The 17,870-nt window shown below is 42.4% G+C and overlaps 1 protein-coding gene across 5 annotated transcripts in view; it reads right to left on the reverse strand.

Moving 5' to 3' along the window:
- Positions 1–17,870, reverse strand: part of MPPED2 (metallophosphoesterase domain containing 2) — a 176,874-nt gene that overhangs the window by 81,044 nt on the left and 77,960 nt on the right. For all 5 annotated transcript variants that reach the window (XR_006714152.1, XM_045484842.1, XM_045484844.1 and 2 more), the window contains exon 4: positions 8,568–8,793. Coding sequence is in view for 4 of the 5 variants with exons in the window: in XM_045484842.1 (XP_045340798.1) it covers positions 8,568–8,793 (226 nt within the window). In the remaining variant the exon portion in view is untranslated. The remainder of the gene's footprint in view (positions 1–8,567; positions 8,794–17,870) is intronic.

Genomic DNA, 17,870 nt, shown 5'->3' on the forward strand with positions numbered 1-17,870 from the left:
ACCCCAGTGCACTCACTCTCTGGTACTACCAGAAATTCACATTACACTTAACAGTTCAGAGTATAAAATCAGAAATCCATGTTGGCAAAAGAGCTTAAAAATAAATGATACAGAATCCGCATGACTAATTCGACTCTAAAAATTCAACCATTGGGAATTTGACCATTAAGAAAAGAGAATACCACATATCTGATAACTGGTTTCTGATGTCCAAAGACCTCTCGAAGTACCCAGCTGGTCTAGCTTCTTACCAAATTCATGCTTTACACTGACTACTTTTACTACAGCTTGAAGACACAGTCTCCAAATCTAACAGAAACTTCTGTAGTTGCTCTTAGCACAGAGATAAGGCATCTGAACATAAAGAAACTGACAGGAATCTCAAAATATTGTCGGAGACTTCCTTTGAAAATTTTCATTGACTTCATGTTAAGTTTGTCCAACTACTCCCATCCCCCAACTTTTTATTGAACCATGCTCACCCGGAGAGATGTTATACTCTCTGTATTTACGAATGTTCAGGATGGACCTAGAATGTTCACAAAGCTCACAAACATAGTTTAGTGCTGTGTTTGGTTCTGTTTTGCTCTACCATCTCTAAGTCCTCCTTGTAAATTCATGGCCAGGCTTGATCTCATATTGGAAATATCCTTTCCTGTGCAACTCATGACTCATCTGTGTAGACCTTCAGTCCATCTGCCACAGACACAGCTCTATCACCACCGCTACCACCCTCATTCATTCATTCATTCATTCAGCTGATACGGGCACACCATCTACCATATGCCAGGCACTGGCCTAGCCTGGGGTATGCAGAGAACAAAGCTGACAGGGTCCCTGCCCTCACAGAGCTTAGAGCCACTGTATAATCTCCTTCCATCCACCAGCAGCAACTATGGGTTAAAAAGGAGCCTGTTAGTGTAACATGAGAAAATGAAAGAACGTCCAGCGGCCAGCCGGCTGGGTCTCAGTGTTAAGGGCCAGGTCTTCCCTGGAGCATGGTGTGTGGACCCATGCCAGGCCTGACGTCAGCAGGGGCACCTGCCAGCACTTCCTTCTTGGTGCATATGTCCAGGACCTGCTGTCTTTCTCAGCTGTGACCTGGTGCCTTGGATGGAAAACACCAGAGACATCCAATACATGCCCCTGCTGATGTGTGTGCAAAGGAATCATAAGTTGTCTCTATGGAGCAAGAGGACAAGAAGGAGGTGATCCACGTCTTCTGGCACACTGAGACACAGATTATTCACAGAAAACTCTAGGCTCTGGAGCATATTGTGAAAAACAAAAACAAAAACAAAAACAACCTGATCATTTCTTTGTTCTCTCAATATCCCTATTTTCCCCCTAAGAGCACCTTACCTGGAATCCTAAGAGCTCCTGACGAGTACAGGCCTGGATTTCTGTGTGCCTCTTTTGCAACTAGACAGAAACAGCTAGGGACGCCCGGATGGCTCAGTCGGTTGAGCGTCCGACTTCAGCTCAGGTCACGATCTCATGGTTCATGGGTTAGAGCCCTGCATCGGGCTCTGTGCTGACAGCTCAGAGCCCAGAGTCTGCTTCGGATGCTGTGTCTCTCTCTCTCTCTCTGTCCTCCCCTGCTCGCACTCTGTCTCTGTCTCTCTCAAAAATAAAATAAACATTAAAAAAAAAAAAAAAAGAGCTAAGTCTTCCAAGTGGCCCTTTCCTGAATTGCCTCAGGTCAAGGAGCAGGACATGTGGTTTCTAAGGTATCTTGGTTTAGTATACACAGCTCAGCACAGGAGTGCTGGACTCCAGTCCTTGTGCCCCCAGAAGTCACCTTGTCTGTCAAAAACGCTATCTTGGCCGCCTCAGTCAAAGGAGGCAATACTGAGCAGCACCAGACATATGGGCGCTTGGAAATGCTGGGTATTATTAATTACTATTATTAATACGACTCTGCCTATTTCAACTACTTAAAATTATTTTTTTAACTTAAATTTTAATTATTTCGGATCGTTGGGAAGCCCAAATGAGACAATGCAGGTGACAGTGCTCGGAGTGAAATAACCATTTCAATGTAAGTTTATTTATTACTCTTGTTTGCTAATTGAAGTTGTCTCTCAGGATGTACAAGCAAAAATTCAATTTATGCCAATAGCTGATACTAAGCATAACTGAATGCACATGAACACTTCCATACACCCCTCCACATTCTCCTACACAATCGCCACCAATACATCAGATGAAGGCACCAGGGCAGGCTTCAAGGGTTTGGATGGAGCGGGGAGGGGGATAGGGGTGGGGGGAGGTATGAGTGGATCTAACATCAGAAGCTCTACACAACCCGGCTTTGGAAACGGTATTTACTGCTATGGCTATGAATGGGAGGTAGAAAGCAAAGTGATCAGTTTTGCTTTCTCCTTTTTCAAATAAACAGGGCAGTTGTTAAACCAGAAGTGAATCTGATCCCGTGCGGCTTTAAGAGCAGTCAGCTGCATTCTGGAACAGGCAAAAATGTAAACAGAGCCTGTAACTCTAGATCAGGGCAGAACACCCATTGGTTTCATATGGGAGAGTCTGCGGGCTCTGTGCCAAGAAAAATGAAATGTTAGCCTGGGCCTTTAAACAGAGTCATGTAAAAGCAGAGTGCATATTTGTTTAACACACACACAGGCCTTTTTCCATGCCAATACCTTTCTGAACCCTCCTGAATCAAAGCTGGAGTCCCTGAGATGATGGTAGGAACGAAGATTGTTGGTATAGTCCTGTTCTTTAGCGTGAAAAGACTTTCCTGCTGAACGTGGAGTGTTTCTTTCTTTTCTTCCTTTTTTTTTTTTTTTTGGCCCAAGTTAATTACAAAGTATGACTGTGAAAATAAAATAAATGAGCCCATTCCACCCATCCCCATATCTGAGTTCTATCATATGAGTTGCCAATTGGTTTCCTAATCCTCTCACTCAGTATCTGCTGTTAATTTGTTCGCTATTTCAAGAACTTGAAGACTGTCAGCAAAATACATGATGCATTACAAAACTTATAATTGGAAATAAAAACATCTGAAGCTTTTCTGACAGGGTAAACATAAAGTACTATTGCACTGATCAGAACAAGGAAACGTGAGCAACCTTGTAGCTATTTCTGTGCAAACACAATTATAATTGCTGCAGAGAGTGGAATCAACACTTAACTCCCACTTTTAAAAATGCTGAGAAAATTACATCTAAATGAATGAATGAATGAACTCAACATGTTTGTGATCCGAAATGAGGGGAAGGGAGGAGGGAATAACAAGCAACAACAACAAAAAAAAACACACACACAAAAAAAATCCCACTCAGGCTTCCTTTGCAGATGCAACTCAATGGGCTTTCTCTTGGTACTGTAGCCATTTTAGAATTACACTGTCTAGGCCCCATCTAATTTTCCTGCTGGAGAAGTTAAGGCACTTCCTCCACAGTTACTAAATCTGACAAATTACACCTGGGTGTACTCTAACATGAAAAAGTGCGTTCTTTGTTCCTGACCCCTTGGTCAGCATAGAGATCAAATTCCTGGACATTGGGAAGCCCTGCTCATATTCATTAAAAGCCACGGGAGACCAGCCCTGCATTTCTGTTCAAGGGAGGAACAAGGTGAAGCCACTGCTGAACAATACAACTGCTCTGCTCGGGTCGGAGCAATATGGACTTTTTACTTTTGGCAGCTTGGCTCTGGATCAATTAGTACCTCGATTTTTTCTACACGGCATCTTAGTATCAAAAGAGCAATTGAAACCCTTCCCATGTCTCCCCTCCCCCTCACCCCCCGACAGAAAAAAAAAAAAAAAAGGAAGGGGCTGGTCCCACAAATGAGTTTACTGAAACCTACTTGTGCTAAGATGCTGGCTCTAGATCCAATAACCAAAAATACAAAGATGATTTCAAAATTCTACCTCCCCTCTACCCTGGCCAGACCACAGATTAAAATATCATCTCCTCTTTCAAACCATACTCAGCCTTTGGAAAAGACAGAACTGAGAGTGATCACAAAGAGGAAATCAGGAACCCTTGTGGTGGCAGAGAAGCAATGCGATGAATATGAGAAATCCACAAGCTTTCCCATCATGGGACTAAAGTCCTGTCTGGCAACACAAGACCCTCTTCTCCTCCCCCAAAGAATGAGAGAAAAGCAATACAGGAGACGTTAAGAAAAGCTGTGACTGAACTGTTACTCCCAAGGAAGGTAATACATCATGGCTGATTCCTTTCTTCAAGATTCGTAGAAGAACAAGATGGTGAAGGAAGACACACAGAAACCACAAAATCTGCCACGAGGTCTCATGAGGCAGGGGTGCTGCCTGAAACCAGTCAGCTCTTGACCTCCTTCCAAGGGATCACCTCTCTTCCAGGACAAGGTAGCCCACTTACACCTTCTTCAGTATAGGAAGGCCACTGAATTTTCCCAGACCCATCTAACCACATCCAGATCCTCTCCCTTGGGGATCTGAGAAGTACCACGGTGCACTCCTATTGCAAACACATATGAATCCTTTAAAGTGTTGTAAATTAGTCTCCACGTACAAATTCCTGCTAAATTGTAAATTTAAAGACATTGCTTTAATTATCCCTCTTTAGGAAGCTTTCAACTGTGCTACAAGTTAAAACACTGTAATTAACGTGGACTGATATTTCTTTTCTGTACTGAACACGAGTCACAATCCACATTTTTTAAATACGTGAGTTGTAGCTATCTTCCTGGTTGGATGGCAATCACCTTTGAGAAACCGGTGACAGAATGGAAATCCTTGGGATCACGGATGTTATTTTGATTGTTTTGAAATTGAGACCACTAGTCATATCAAAATTCATTGGAAATCAAGCATGGAAATCAAACTTAAACCACTTTACGTTATTTTGGGGTTGGAATAACTAATGGGTACTAAGCAGACATTCACCTATTAGTGAATCTCAGGGATGGAAAATCCTAACTTCTGAAGGAAGAAAAGTGGTAGCTCTGGTATAAATCCCCCTAAACTTTGCTTCTACTCAAATTCTTTATTTTTAATGTTTATTTATTATTTTTTTTTGGGGGGGGGGGGAGGAACATAGAGAGGGAGACAGAGTGATCCAAAGCAGGCTCTGTGCTGACAGCAGAGAGCCCAATGTAGGGCTTGAACTCATGAACCATGAGATCATGACCTGGGCCAAAGTCGGACACTTAACTGACCGAGCCACCCAGGCGCCCCCGTAAGTCAAATTCTTAATAGTAAAAGAGGTTAAAAAGTGTACAAGATATTAAAATAATCAAGCATTCCTGAAAATATGGATACTCTTTGAAAATTCTAACTTTGGTGACCATTTAAGGGAGTGGTGCCTGAGAGAAAATAGGGCGACCTTGTTGGCCCTGTTTTACAAAACCAGACGTTCAGTGATTTGCCTAGTGCCACTCAATCAGCAGAGGCTGACCTAATGCTAGAACCCACCCCATCCGACTCCTGGGGTAACAATCTTCCTATGACGATGGACAAAAGTATGAAGTAAACTTGGAAGACCAGCCCCCCTATGAGTACTAGCTCACATTTATTAAGTGCTTACTCTATGCCAGGAAATCTTTGGGTGCTGTGGGTGCACTATTAACTCACGGATCCTCATAGCAACTGTATGAAAGAAGTAATGCTGACATCTCCCACTTTAAAGATGAGAAAACAGGGGCAGAGAGATGTTCAGAAATTCACCTAGGGTGCCAGGGCTGAATAAGTGATAGAACTAGGAATATCTGTGTTTTCGGCACAGAAAGGCCAATGCAGGGATTCCTAAATCAGTGTCCAGATTATCAGCAGTCCTGGGAATATTAATTTTAACAAAATACCTTCACAGTGGGATCCAAATGACTGACAGCTCCAAAATACATATTGAAAATGAAATTTGCGGGGCGCCTGGGTGGCGCAGTCGGTTAAGCGTCCGACTTCAGCCAGGTCACGATCTCGCGGTCCGGGAGTTCGAGCCCCGCGTCAGGCTCTGGGCTGATGGCTCAGAGCCTGGAGCCTGTTTCCGATTCTGTGTCTCCCTCTCTCTCTGCCCCTCCCCTGTTCATGCTCTGTCTCTCTCTGTCCCAAAAATAAATAAACATTGAAAAAAAAAATTTTTGAGAATGAAATTTGCTTTTCATCAACCTCTGTATTCTTAGTTACAAGTCAAAGTACCAGCAATTCCTATGGGTGACACATATCTCCCTCATTGCAAGGAAATGCTAGGCAGGTGATATATTAAACTTTCTGGAAATCCCAACAAATTATGTATAAAGACAACTCCAGGATAACATTTCAGAGGGCTCATCTTGCCTATTTTCTTGATTATCTACCCTCTCCAATATTAAAATAAACAATTTTTGAATGACACTAATTCAGCTCAGATATAAACGTCTGAAGTTTGTGCCATCAGAAAAGGATTATGCCTCCATCATATCACAGATTTGAGTTACTATGTGGGGTTTTTTTGTCTGTCTGTCTGTTTGTTTGTTTTATTTTGTTTTGCTTTTCCTTGAGATGCTGCAAGATCTGCCTGTGGATCCAGTCACTCCCTCCTTCATCACAGCCGTCAACTGGGTTAGCTAAACCCTATCCTCAACAGAACCGCAGCTGTTCAGATAATGGAGTTAGTTTGTTTGTTATCATCATTCCAAGGACCTATCAATCCAGAGATCTCTGAAAGTCCGGCTTGTTTGGGAACGGCCTTCCATGTTCTGTGCCTTCGAAAATTTTTCAAAAATTATCTTCAGGTGCTAAAAAACTGAGCTTAACTCCATGTAGTGCTTCTCTGTCAATCAAAGGTCATTCCTCAACTACTGCATAGTCATTAGGACGTGAGCTGTGAGGCTGGAAAAGCTCCCTCTCCTGCCCTTTGCTCAGAAATGCTAATATGGACACCCTATGTTACCTGAGACCAGTTTTCAGATTACCGTAGTTTGATAGGACCAATTTCTACGGTTTGTTCTCCTGCCCTTTACCACCTTCTCACGTATAACAAACATTAACTGATATACACTAATACAGCTGGATATAACCACTGCAGTGGCCACACCACCACCACCACCTCAGTCATACCATGCACCCCACAGTCAGACTCAAAATTAGGAAGCTACCACTATCTGTGTGATCCCTGCGCGGTTACTCAACCTTTCTGTGCCTGAGTTTTTTTCCCCTGCCAAATGAGAATCACAACAGCATCCATTTCTTAAAGGCATTTAGAAGAAAAGGATATAAGAGACAAAAAAGGACTTAGAACAATGCCTGGCATGTAGCAAGGACTCAAGTAAGAGTTCACAATCAATGCCAGGTGGATTTTAAAATAAAATATAGTTCCTGTGTTCACTCAACAGCCCTTCTGGATACCACCTAGTAAAGCTAGGGAAAAAAAAAATTGTCAACTATTGAGAATATATCTCAACTTTCTATTCTACAGAGAACGAACCAAACTGGCAAGTGAGATGGCCAAAGGGAAGTGTCACGCTGTTCCTCTTGCAGTCTTAGCCGCAAGTCCTAGGGCAGGGCTGGGATACTTCTCCAAGTTGGGTGGGTAAAGGTTAGTTTTTCTGCTCTATATACATACGGAGCTCTCAAAAAGTAGATATATAAATAAATAAAAATCCAAGACTCCCCTGATGTTGATCTTCTAGTCTAACACTCCCATTTTCAAGATGAAGAAACTGGTTTGGAGGCTAAGTGACTTGTTCAAGTTCACATAAATACTCAGTGGCAGAACCAAGGCCAGAAAATGATAATCATTATCCTTGGCAAATGACCAGGCATTCTTCCATATCCATTACAAACGCCACCTAATTTAATCCTCATAACCCTCTAAAGTAGGTACTATGTCCACTGTCTTGAGATGCAGAAATGGAGGCTCATCCTCCGTGAATTAACTTCAAAACCACACAACTGACAAATGACAGAGACAAGATCAAAATGCCTCCTGTCTGGCCCCAAAGAATATGCACCTGTTTCAACCTGTCTGGAGCTCAGTGCTGAGCATTCTAGCACTGAGCTCTCAACCTACAACTTTCAAACTGTCTGCACGTCAGTCTCGTCTGGGAAGCTTTAAAAATACAAATTGCTGGGCTCTACCTCAGGAAAGAGAATCAGAGTCTCTGGGGGTATGGCTTCAAAATCCGTATTTCTTCCGAGTTGGTCAGGTGGTTCTGATGTGTAGCAAGATTTTAGAAACCCTAATCTAAGCAAGATATTTTATGAATGCGTCCAGTATGAAATGAGAGGGAAATGAGTTACCTAAGGCTGATGGAATGTTCAGAGTAGATGCATCTGCATGAAGAGTAACACAGTGACCTTCCCCCAAATCTTCCTGTGTCCCACAGACACACATGCAGCCTCAGTCGCATAAACATATACACACCTACCAAAGCCCCACTTCTACTGATCTTGCCTAAAGAAATCTGCATCACAAAAACAAGCGATACTCTTTCCAGCAGTGCTGGAATACGTATCATGTTCGAACTGCAGCAATAAGGTTTCTTTCCGCTCTTACCCTTTGCATTGAAAGCACCTAAGTCTGCACCAGGATTTCTTAGCTAAAAAAACGAAGGGGAAGATTGTTCGAATGAGCACTTACCAAGGTGCCCCGTATATCCTGAATCCCTTCACTGTTACCTCCGAGTCTTGTAAGTAAATACTGTTTGTCAGGAGGGACTGAACGTTGTCAAAGTCCTCTGGTTTCAATTTGGACACAGAGGGGAAACGGTAGTAGTCCTGTTTAACAAGGTCTGCCATGAATTCTTTATCAAATGTCAGTTCATGATTCCCAGCAATCACTATTTTATATTCATATGGCAGGTTTCCTGAAATAAGAAAAAAGAGTACCAATTAGCACGTTCATTTCCCATCACGAAGTACAACAGCCGAGACTGGGTGATTAGCAGACAGTACACCCAAGTGAAATAGCTCACGCATTCCTTTATATTTCCATGGGAACCAAAATTTATGACTACGCCTTTATGCTGGCAAAAAATGACAATAAACAGGAGACAGGAAGCTGCTAAGAAGCTTAAAAGCTACTAAGAAGACATTCAGCTTTCTTGTTCCATTTCCCTCTTCTCTGTGCTACAGATTCACTGTGATGAATGTATACTGTGACAAATCCATACTTAATAATTATCCAGAGAAAAACACTTTAATCACAATCCTTAACAAAGGTCTGGACTTGGTTGGTCCTCAAAAAATAAGCCAACCAACTGTTCTTAACAGCTCAGATAACCGCTTGATTTGCAGGACATCCTTCAAAAGTATATTTATAGTATATCATACAAAAGACACGACATAGGCAAGCATTCCACAATTTACATAAATGAAAGGAACTATGTAGTACAATTTCATATTGTCAGTTAAAGTTTACCTTTTGGCTTGTGAATAAAAAGAACATTAATAATGGCCCCCTGATTAGAAGGCTAACTTTCCTCCCATTGGGATGGGAAAAGAAACTGTAAAGCTTAACCCCCTTTTAATATTTATGGTATGGAAATGTGAGTTCTCGGTGTGTGCTTTTTATGCAAAAGTTTCCCGATCAAAATGAGATAATTCTGGGAAGAAGAATGAAAGCTATAAAGGAAAACCCAAACACCAGACTTCTGCATAGATTTATAATGTTTGAATAAAGTATAGATCATACATATTAATAACTCACCGTGATGCTGTAAGAACCAAAATCCAAAGGGAGATAGTGCCGGGCAGCTGTCCCCATCCTGAAATTAATGCCCTTTCTCTTCTTTGTCATTACCCATCCCTCAAGCCTCACTGCAGAGCTGCTGCTCATTTTATTTCATTTCATTTTATTTTAGGGGAGAAAAGGGTGGGGCAATGGTGCCTATAATTCCAGCTTCCTGAGACTCCTGGGTCCAATGCAAAATTAATGTTTCCTGCTATTCCAGGAAGAATGAAAGTTACCACTAGCAGGAAATTGGATACACTTGTTGTAAGAATTGGTCCTTACCAGCAAGCCAGAGTCAATGATTTAATTAATGAAGCTTAGTGGGGAAGAAAATTATATTTTGGGGGCGGAGGCAAGTTTTGCCATAGGTACATGGACTTCAGCAATGCAAACTGCAGAGACCATGCCATGAAGTCCACAATCTCAGCAGCGCGCTGCAAACATATTTGCCAACATTGAAACGATTTTTAAGATCACCAGAATATGCTTTGTAATGCTGTTTTCTTTAGCTTTCGATGTTTAGGTTTCTATCAGTAATGAAACTGCATACATAGCACATGGTCTAATGGGGAAGCTTAACAGAGAGATGAAAGCAGTCAGAAAATAACACCGCAGAAAGCTGAAACCGCAAACATCGCGGCCAAGCGTCAATGGATATGCTTGACTACTAGCGCACGGTGCTACGTGACATGCCTTTGGCCTCAGTTATGCACAAGGCTGTGCTGAAGAGCTCACAGAAAATAGGAAGCCTCTCTCAGGTGTATGTTTCTGCGCGTTTATAATGTGCACTAGCATAAGGCAATAAGGAGCTGTGACGTATGTTGCAAGCTACTTGGACAGAATGACGATATCCTGCGCAATTCCCTGCACTTAAAATACAGTTGAAAGATGTATCAACAGGCCGTAAATCTCCAACACTGCTCACACTGGAAATCTGTGAGATGCCCCATGACTCTCATGGCTCTGTGACCCCCTTTGGCCTGATACTGCACCCCCAGAATCACCTGTGCTCCCAAAGCCGGAATGGGCTGAAACATTCTCCTGGACAGTAATGGGTATCAAGGCAGCTCATACCTGCACGAATCTTTGAGCAACTCTATTTGTACAAGTCACGCTACAGCTGCCCAGTTCCCCTTTAATCTTTCATGATGACGGACTCACTGTAAACCTTTCTTTATGCACCACTGCCCTTGCACAAGGGCTTGGCTTCTTGCTTTTTCCAGTTTAAAGTTTTGGTTTGGGAATGGCATGGATGAGACTGAGAAGGCAAAAGAAGTCTATTTCCCCCTTCCAACCATTTATTTTAAGAAAGTAAAACCGCTGCAAAGTACATCTTCCTCAGGAAGACAGTCCTCTTCGGTGTCTTTTACATCAAATTTTGGAGACTCAGCATAAAGAAGTAGCTATCAGAATGAACAGCCACAGAAACAGTGATGATATTTACACACTGACAACAAACTCATCTCTTTCTGAGAATTCAATAGTAGTTTCCAACTTCCATCCTCTGTTACCTATGTTATGAGATATACACCTGATATATGCCTGATATTTGCCTGACATATACCTGATATCTATCTCTATCTCTATATCTATAGGTATATCTCTATAGATAGATATAGAGATAGAGATGATAGAGATAGAGATAGAGATAGAGATAGAGATAGAGATAGAGATAGATAGCTGAACTGACCTTTCATCTATAATCTTCCGACCTTTATGTTTTATATGAAAAGTGTAACCAGGACAGCTGACAAATCTCCTGTTACTTGATGGTATTTGGGTTTGTTTTTTTTTTTCCCAAGGCTATATTAATATGGAAGGCTCTGCAGTCAAGCTCCAAACTTCTTGGTATTCAAATAGCATCATTGAAAAATTGTCAGACAAAGAGGTGCCTGCCTTTATCCATTTTATTCAGATCAGGCCATTGACGTTGACCTGCCTGAATAAAAAAAACCAAGGCCATATACAGTTATTCTAACATGGAGAAATTCTTGCTTTGAATGACCTAACGAACCCTAAGCATTCATCTTTCCCAAGACATAGTATATGTTCTACTAGCGATATACGCGATTATTTTAAGTGGAATGGGGATGAACTTTTGACAAAATGTCAAGTAGGTTTTAAAAATGCATTCTGGAAAAATATAATGTAACAGTACAAGTAATGATACATGGCTTCATTTTTCGTTTCTACTTTTCATCTCTATTTTTATTTTTCTATTTTTACATATAAAATAAGAGGTGACTTAAAGAAAACTAAGCTAATCATAATACAGATAATTCACAAATATGGCAGAATGACGTCTATAGCAAGTAAATGAATACAAGAAAGCAAGAAAACAAAAATAAGCAGCCCTTGACACACAAATACAGACACACACACACACACACATACAATCCTAAACCATGCTTCTTCTTTGAGATGCTTCTTCATCTCCCATCTAAACTTTTGGAAAGAGGATTCCAGCTTGCAGCTGGTAGACCAAATACAGCCCACAGATGTATTACACTGGGCCCTCAATGCTTTTGTGTGTGTGTGTTTTTCTAACCGAACGTTATTTTTTTTTTTTAATGTTTATTTATCTAGAGAGAAAGAGAGACAGAAAGCATGCGAGTGTGCACGAACAGGGGAGGGGCAGACAGAGAGGGAGAGAGAGAATCTCAAGCAGGCTCTGCACTATCAGCACAGAGCCTGATGTGGGGCTCGATCCCACAAACCATGAGATCGTGACCTGAGCCAAAGTTGGGAGTTGGATACTCAACAAACTGAGCCACCCAGGCACCCCTGAACTAACATTTAGAAGTCAAGATGTATCATGCAAAAAATTCTGATTTTCTAGCTACTTTTGGAAAATCAAAAGACCAGGAAATACGGACCTCCAGTTGGCCACGGACCTTCCCACTCCCTATGAATTCTCACACCTGGCCCACTTACCATGTTTGTGTTGCCTGATGGGTCTCCTCTGTTATTAGAACCAGCAATTTAGAGATGTATGGTTACTCAGAATTTACCAAATGCAATCTGGCTTCTGTTTCTATTCTCTTCCCAAAGCTTCCCCAGAATGTCAATAAAAACTTACTAATAGCCAAAGCCAAGGTATTTTCTCACTTTTCATCTCCACGGATCACACCACACTGCAGTGACATCCCTGTCCCTCAAAGTCTCTATTCTCTTGATAACAGCTGCTGCAGTCCCTGGTTCCCCTTCTCTTTCTTCGGTATCTCCTCTCTCCCTTCTCTTCTTCCTCAGCTCCCTTTGTCTCCCATCTTGTCTTCAGGGGACTCATTAGACTCTCCCTCTTCACCGTTACTTCTATGTATATTATTTAGTATTTCCTTACTGTATGTCTCACATTTCTATTCTCTGTAGACCAGTTTCTCAACTATTACAGTTTAAACGGTGGAGGCAGCATGAGGTTAAGAGCAGGGACTCTGCTGAAGGCTTCACCACACATTGGCTGCATGGCCTTGGACAGAGTCCTTATGTTCTCTCAAGTGTGTTAGCAAAATGAGGATAATAACTGTGCCCACTTCAAACCCTGTGTTTAAGATAAAGTGAGATAAACTTTCTAAAGCATATGCATGGTATGAAATAAGCAATCAGTGCACGTTAATTATTTTTCTTACTCCATTTTTATTTTTTAGTTTTGCTTTTTGCATGTGATTTGTCTGCCCCTCGACTGTGAAGTCCTTGATGGCATGGAACATGGCTTGGGGCTCCTTATTTGACCCAAAGTATCTGGTTCAATACCTTCCAAATGGAAACACATAGTATTTGCTGAATAAGTGGAAGAATGAATGAACTTCTGTATGATTTGCCAGGAGCTTCCTTAGGAGAATTACAGGAACTGAGCTTATCATCTTGGGATATGACAAAGTTTAAACCACTGTCACACTGTCCTCCAGAGACACATGGTTACACAGAATTTACTCAGTTTAAGCCTCCTGAAGTGTCCTATTCTCTGCCCCCAAATTCAGTCTAGCCAAAAAATCTCCAACAAACCATTTTTAAACTGGACTTTCCTCACATCTAAATGGGGGAAATGATAATATCACCCCCAAGGTCTGGTGCACATTAAACAAGATGCTGCATGTAAAGAACTGGCACAGTTTCTAACACGTCATGACTCAATAGATACAAGCTGTGATACAGTAATTATTACAATGATTACCCTTCCCAGTTGCCATCCAAGAAAATATTAGTTTATCCACAAATCGGATCACTCCCCGGTCACAAGGGCACAATGTCACTATTGCCAAGGAAAAGCATCTGAGATGGAAAGAGAACGTTGGTTTTCCAAAGGCAGAAGTTGGCATGGTCTAAGGTGTCCTTCAAGTTAACAAAAGTTATTATTAGAGTCATGAAGGCATCTGGATCTAGAGGGGATGGCGAGTGGACCTATGAGGCCTTCAACCTGCATGCAGGGCAAACCCAGCTGCTTCTGTCAAGATGATGCTCACCCGGCAAAGTGTGTCCCTTGAACACACTGCTTCTCTCCTTCTATATGATTTCTAATATTTACTGGTTCCCAAAAACTCTGCCAGGATCAGTCTTGCATTCCCAAGCGAATAGTATAACCAGTGATTGGGAACATCTCTCAAAAGTGACTGTTCATCTGGAATATCTCTAATATCTTCATAGAATCAGCTGGGGGTACTCTTCTAGGAGTACAAAGAGGGGAACAGAATGACTAGAAAACTTCAGGATCTTCAGCTATGCGCATGTCTGATAATCCACAACAACTTTAAAGCAGACACACAGCGAACTGTGCCAAAGTCAGCCTCCCTTCCTTACCAAACCTTGGACATTTAATATGTGACTTAAAGTGGCTCCCATGAATCCCAACACATGGACCCAGCAGGATCTTCAGAGCCAGCCTGACCTGGTGATTTGAGAGCTGTGTTTCCGTGAGCCTCCCTGCAGCTGGAGCAGGGTGATGAGGAGAGAGATCAGGGCACAAGGGAGAGACCTGCTCCCGCGCTCACCACAGCGGCCATGCTTGCCCTCACTTTACAGTCTGGGGAAAGATTTCCTGTGAAGGGCTATCCCTGCTTTAAAAATAGTAAAGAGAAAGCCACTGGTTTATCCAATTCCATTTTACCGATGAAGAAATGGAGTGCCAGAGAGGTGCTGCCGCCTGCTAAGCAAAACTACAGGCCAAGATGGAGGCACCAGTGGGACAAGAATAGCGCTTCTGCTTCCCGTGCTACTTTTCTTCCAGGTGATCCCACATTTTTAAGTCTTAGGAAGTTTGGCTCAAGACCTACCCCTTACGTGAGTCCTCCTCATATCATTCCTCCACATAGGGCGATCCTTTTCCCTAGCTCTACGCAGGTATGGCCCTTTCTGTTTGTATCACAAAATGAAACTGGCTGGGTCATGGATTTCTCCTCCAGGGGTCATGAAGCAGTTTCAGCTTCACACTGCAACAACACACATCCTGGCTCAATTAAGGCATTCCCCGCATGCTACTGCAGCTGTGGGTGTAATTTCTTACCCACCAGCTCCCAGAAGAATTTGGGAGCCTACCCAAGGAAGGGAAGGTCATGGCCTTGGGAAGGAGAAGGGAACCAACTTTATGCAGGGTCATAGAATTTAAAAACGTGTTGGCTCTATTCTGAGAACTGAGATAAGACTTTGACAGAATACAAGTCCAAGGTAATAAATCCAAACACCTACCAAGACTGGAGAGGTAAAACAGAAATGTGACTTAGACTAGGTAGAAGTAAGGAGGGTGGTGAGCACCAGCACACGTGTGTATCACCATTTAAAAATAAACATATAGCAGCACTGCTCTGGCTAAACAAGACTCCTTGCTAGCTTGCCCCTCCCGCCGCCACCAATAAAAGTTAATGTCCCTCAAAATTAAGTATCATACAACTGTGACCTAGTTTTCTGCCACAAATCACTATAAAATGTATTCCACTAAAAAACTTAAGTTCCAGTCAAATCAAAATCCAAAGTCAATTCCAGAATAGTCACTTCTCTTGGGAATCTGCCTGCCACCTGCTAGAAGACGGCCTCCCACCCCACGTTCTTCACTCCTTATGAAAGGCAAGTATGGAAAATAGGGGTAACCAAAATGGTTTTGGCTAATGCCAAAAACCGCCTTCCCTATGTCCCATTTTTTATCAGGGATCTGATGAGCAAGGCTGATGGACTGCTATCTCCTATTTATTTCTGCTAAAACTGAGGAAAACAAAAACCCAGAGTATGGCAGTAGTTCTTTGTGAGGGAGAGCAACCCAAAGCAAACGTGGCTTGCAAGGTTTTGTGGGTAAAAGAAAACCTAGTTATGTAACAAATATGTATTTGACAAATTTCAATACCTCCAATCTCTATGCCCACTCCGCTCCAAACCCCTAAAAGATAGACTTTGAAAATATATAAAGAAACCAAAAATGTGTGTGGCATAAGGCTCATATGAAATAAAGTTTACTACGCAGCAAGAAGAAAACACACAGATGACAAGACAGGAAGAGAATGTGCTATAGCTTCTAGATACCCAGGAAAATCAAACTCACAAGGCACAGCCTTCGGGCCGACTTTCCCTCACCGGTGTCCTAGGAAAAAAAACTAATTTACTGAAATTAAAAAGGAATAAAACAGATATACAGTCAGACCTATTATCGTGGGACTGTTTCTAAACAAAAGAGATATATTACGACTCAATCACATTTCTGAAACCCTCAGCCTGCATGGGGCAGTGTCAGGAGCCTGTTTTAAGACACTGTTCCTTAATGCCAGTGTTATAAAAGGACCTTGTTATACCCCCAAGGTAGCTAAAAGGCAGCATTTTTTTCTGTTTAAAATTATTATTGTATTTTTAATATCATGACTGCAGCAGAGAGGGAAAATGTTCAAACTCCTGAAGTCTCTCCATTCCACTGAGGACTAAGAGTAACTTGGGCTTGAAAACTGTTCAAGCAGAAAATTCTGCAGGAAGATGAAAGAAAAAAAATACCAGTGGCCACAGGATCGAAGAACTGAGGCTCCGGGATGGACTAAGGAGATATGTCAGCTACATTCCTTCCTTGGATTACTAGGGGCTGATAGCTGGGCAGGGCTGAGTTGAGCCTGGAGGCAGGGAGAGGCCTCTGTCAGTTATAAGTGGGCAGAGCCCACCTTTCCCCACTGTTCCCTGAGCATTTAGAAAAATGCTTGGCATGAGTTGGTGCCCACTGCCTACTTGATAAATGAATGAATGGACCTCCGGCAATCCCTCTCGGCTCACGGTTTGCACTCACTTGCCTCGGCTGCGAAGCCACCAGAAACATTCAATCAGGGCAAAGCTCCGTCTCTGACCTCAGTCTGTCCCCCGTCAGGCTCCATTAATTTTCACAAGTCCTGACAGCTCTAACGTTAATACTCACACTTGCTGATGGAGCCACACAGCAGGTTCAGACTGCTACCTTCTCCTCTGAAACTCATGCATTAGGGTTTCTTCCATGCTTGCAATGGGAAACCAAGTCTAAGAAATATTAAACACAGAAAACTATATTACAATAATGTCAGGGCTGAGCCGGAAACCCAGGAGAATGTGAGGATTGCCGAGTGAAAGCCCAGTAGTTCACGGCAGGAATCAGGGATAGCATAAGAGGCCACAACTGAAACGCTCCCTCCTCTTCTTCAGCCTCCTCCATGAAAAGAATCCCAAGGCACCGGAAGATGCTGTAAGCCTTAATCCACACAAAGGAGACAAAAACCCGTCCCCCACCCAGGAAAGCAGACCCCTTCTGGACCTCAGTAGTCACCAGTATGTGGCACTGATGGCAGGTAACATCACTGGGAAGTATAAACCACGAGGGAGCTAGAGATTTCACCGTTGCTCAGCAGTCCCTCGGTGTTGCATGCATTGCCAGTCTCAACCATAACCTTAATCTAACATAACTTTCTATGATTTAAACACACACACAGGTACATACACACATTCACATTCACATTCACACATTTTAAAAGGCAGTCACAAAGGAGTAAAAACAAATGGCAATATCCACGTTGTTTCCCAACTGAGTATCACTAAGTTTTCACCCAGACCAATATGGCACATTCTACATATGAAGACGTGACGGTAACTGGTCTGCTGAACTGCAGTTCCAGTTATACTCGAGTGTTACCATCTGGCTGGGGCCACAGGTAGTTTCTTCACAGTATTTCATCCAATCTCTCCCTTACAAATGGAGGCTTGGCTTGTTGAGAAAGATTTATACCC

Source organism: Leopardus geoffroyi, chromosome D1 (assembly GCF_018350155.1).
Source record: "Leopardus geoffroyi isolate Oge1 chromosome D1, O.geoffroyi_Oge1_pat1.0, whole genome shotgun sequence".
Lineage (NCBI taxonomy): Eukaryota > Metazoa > Chordata > Mammalia > Carnivora > Felidae > Leopardus > Leopardus geoffroyi.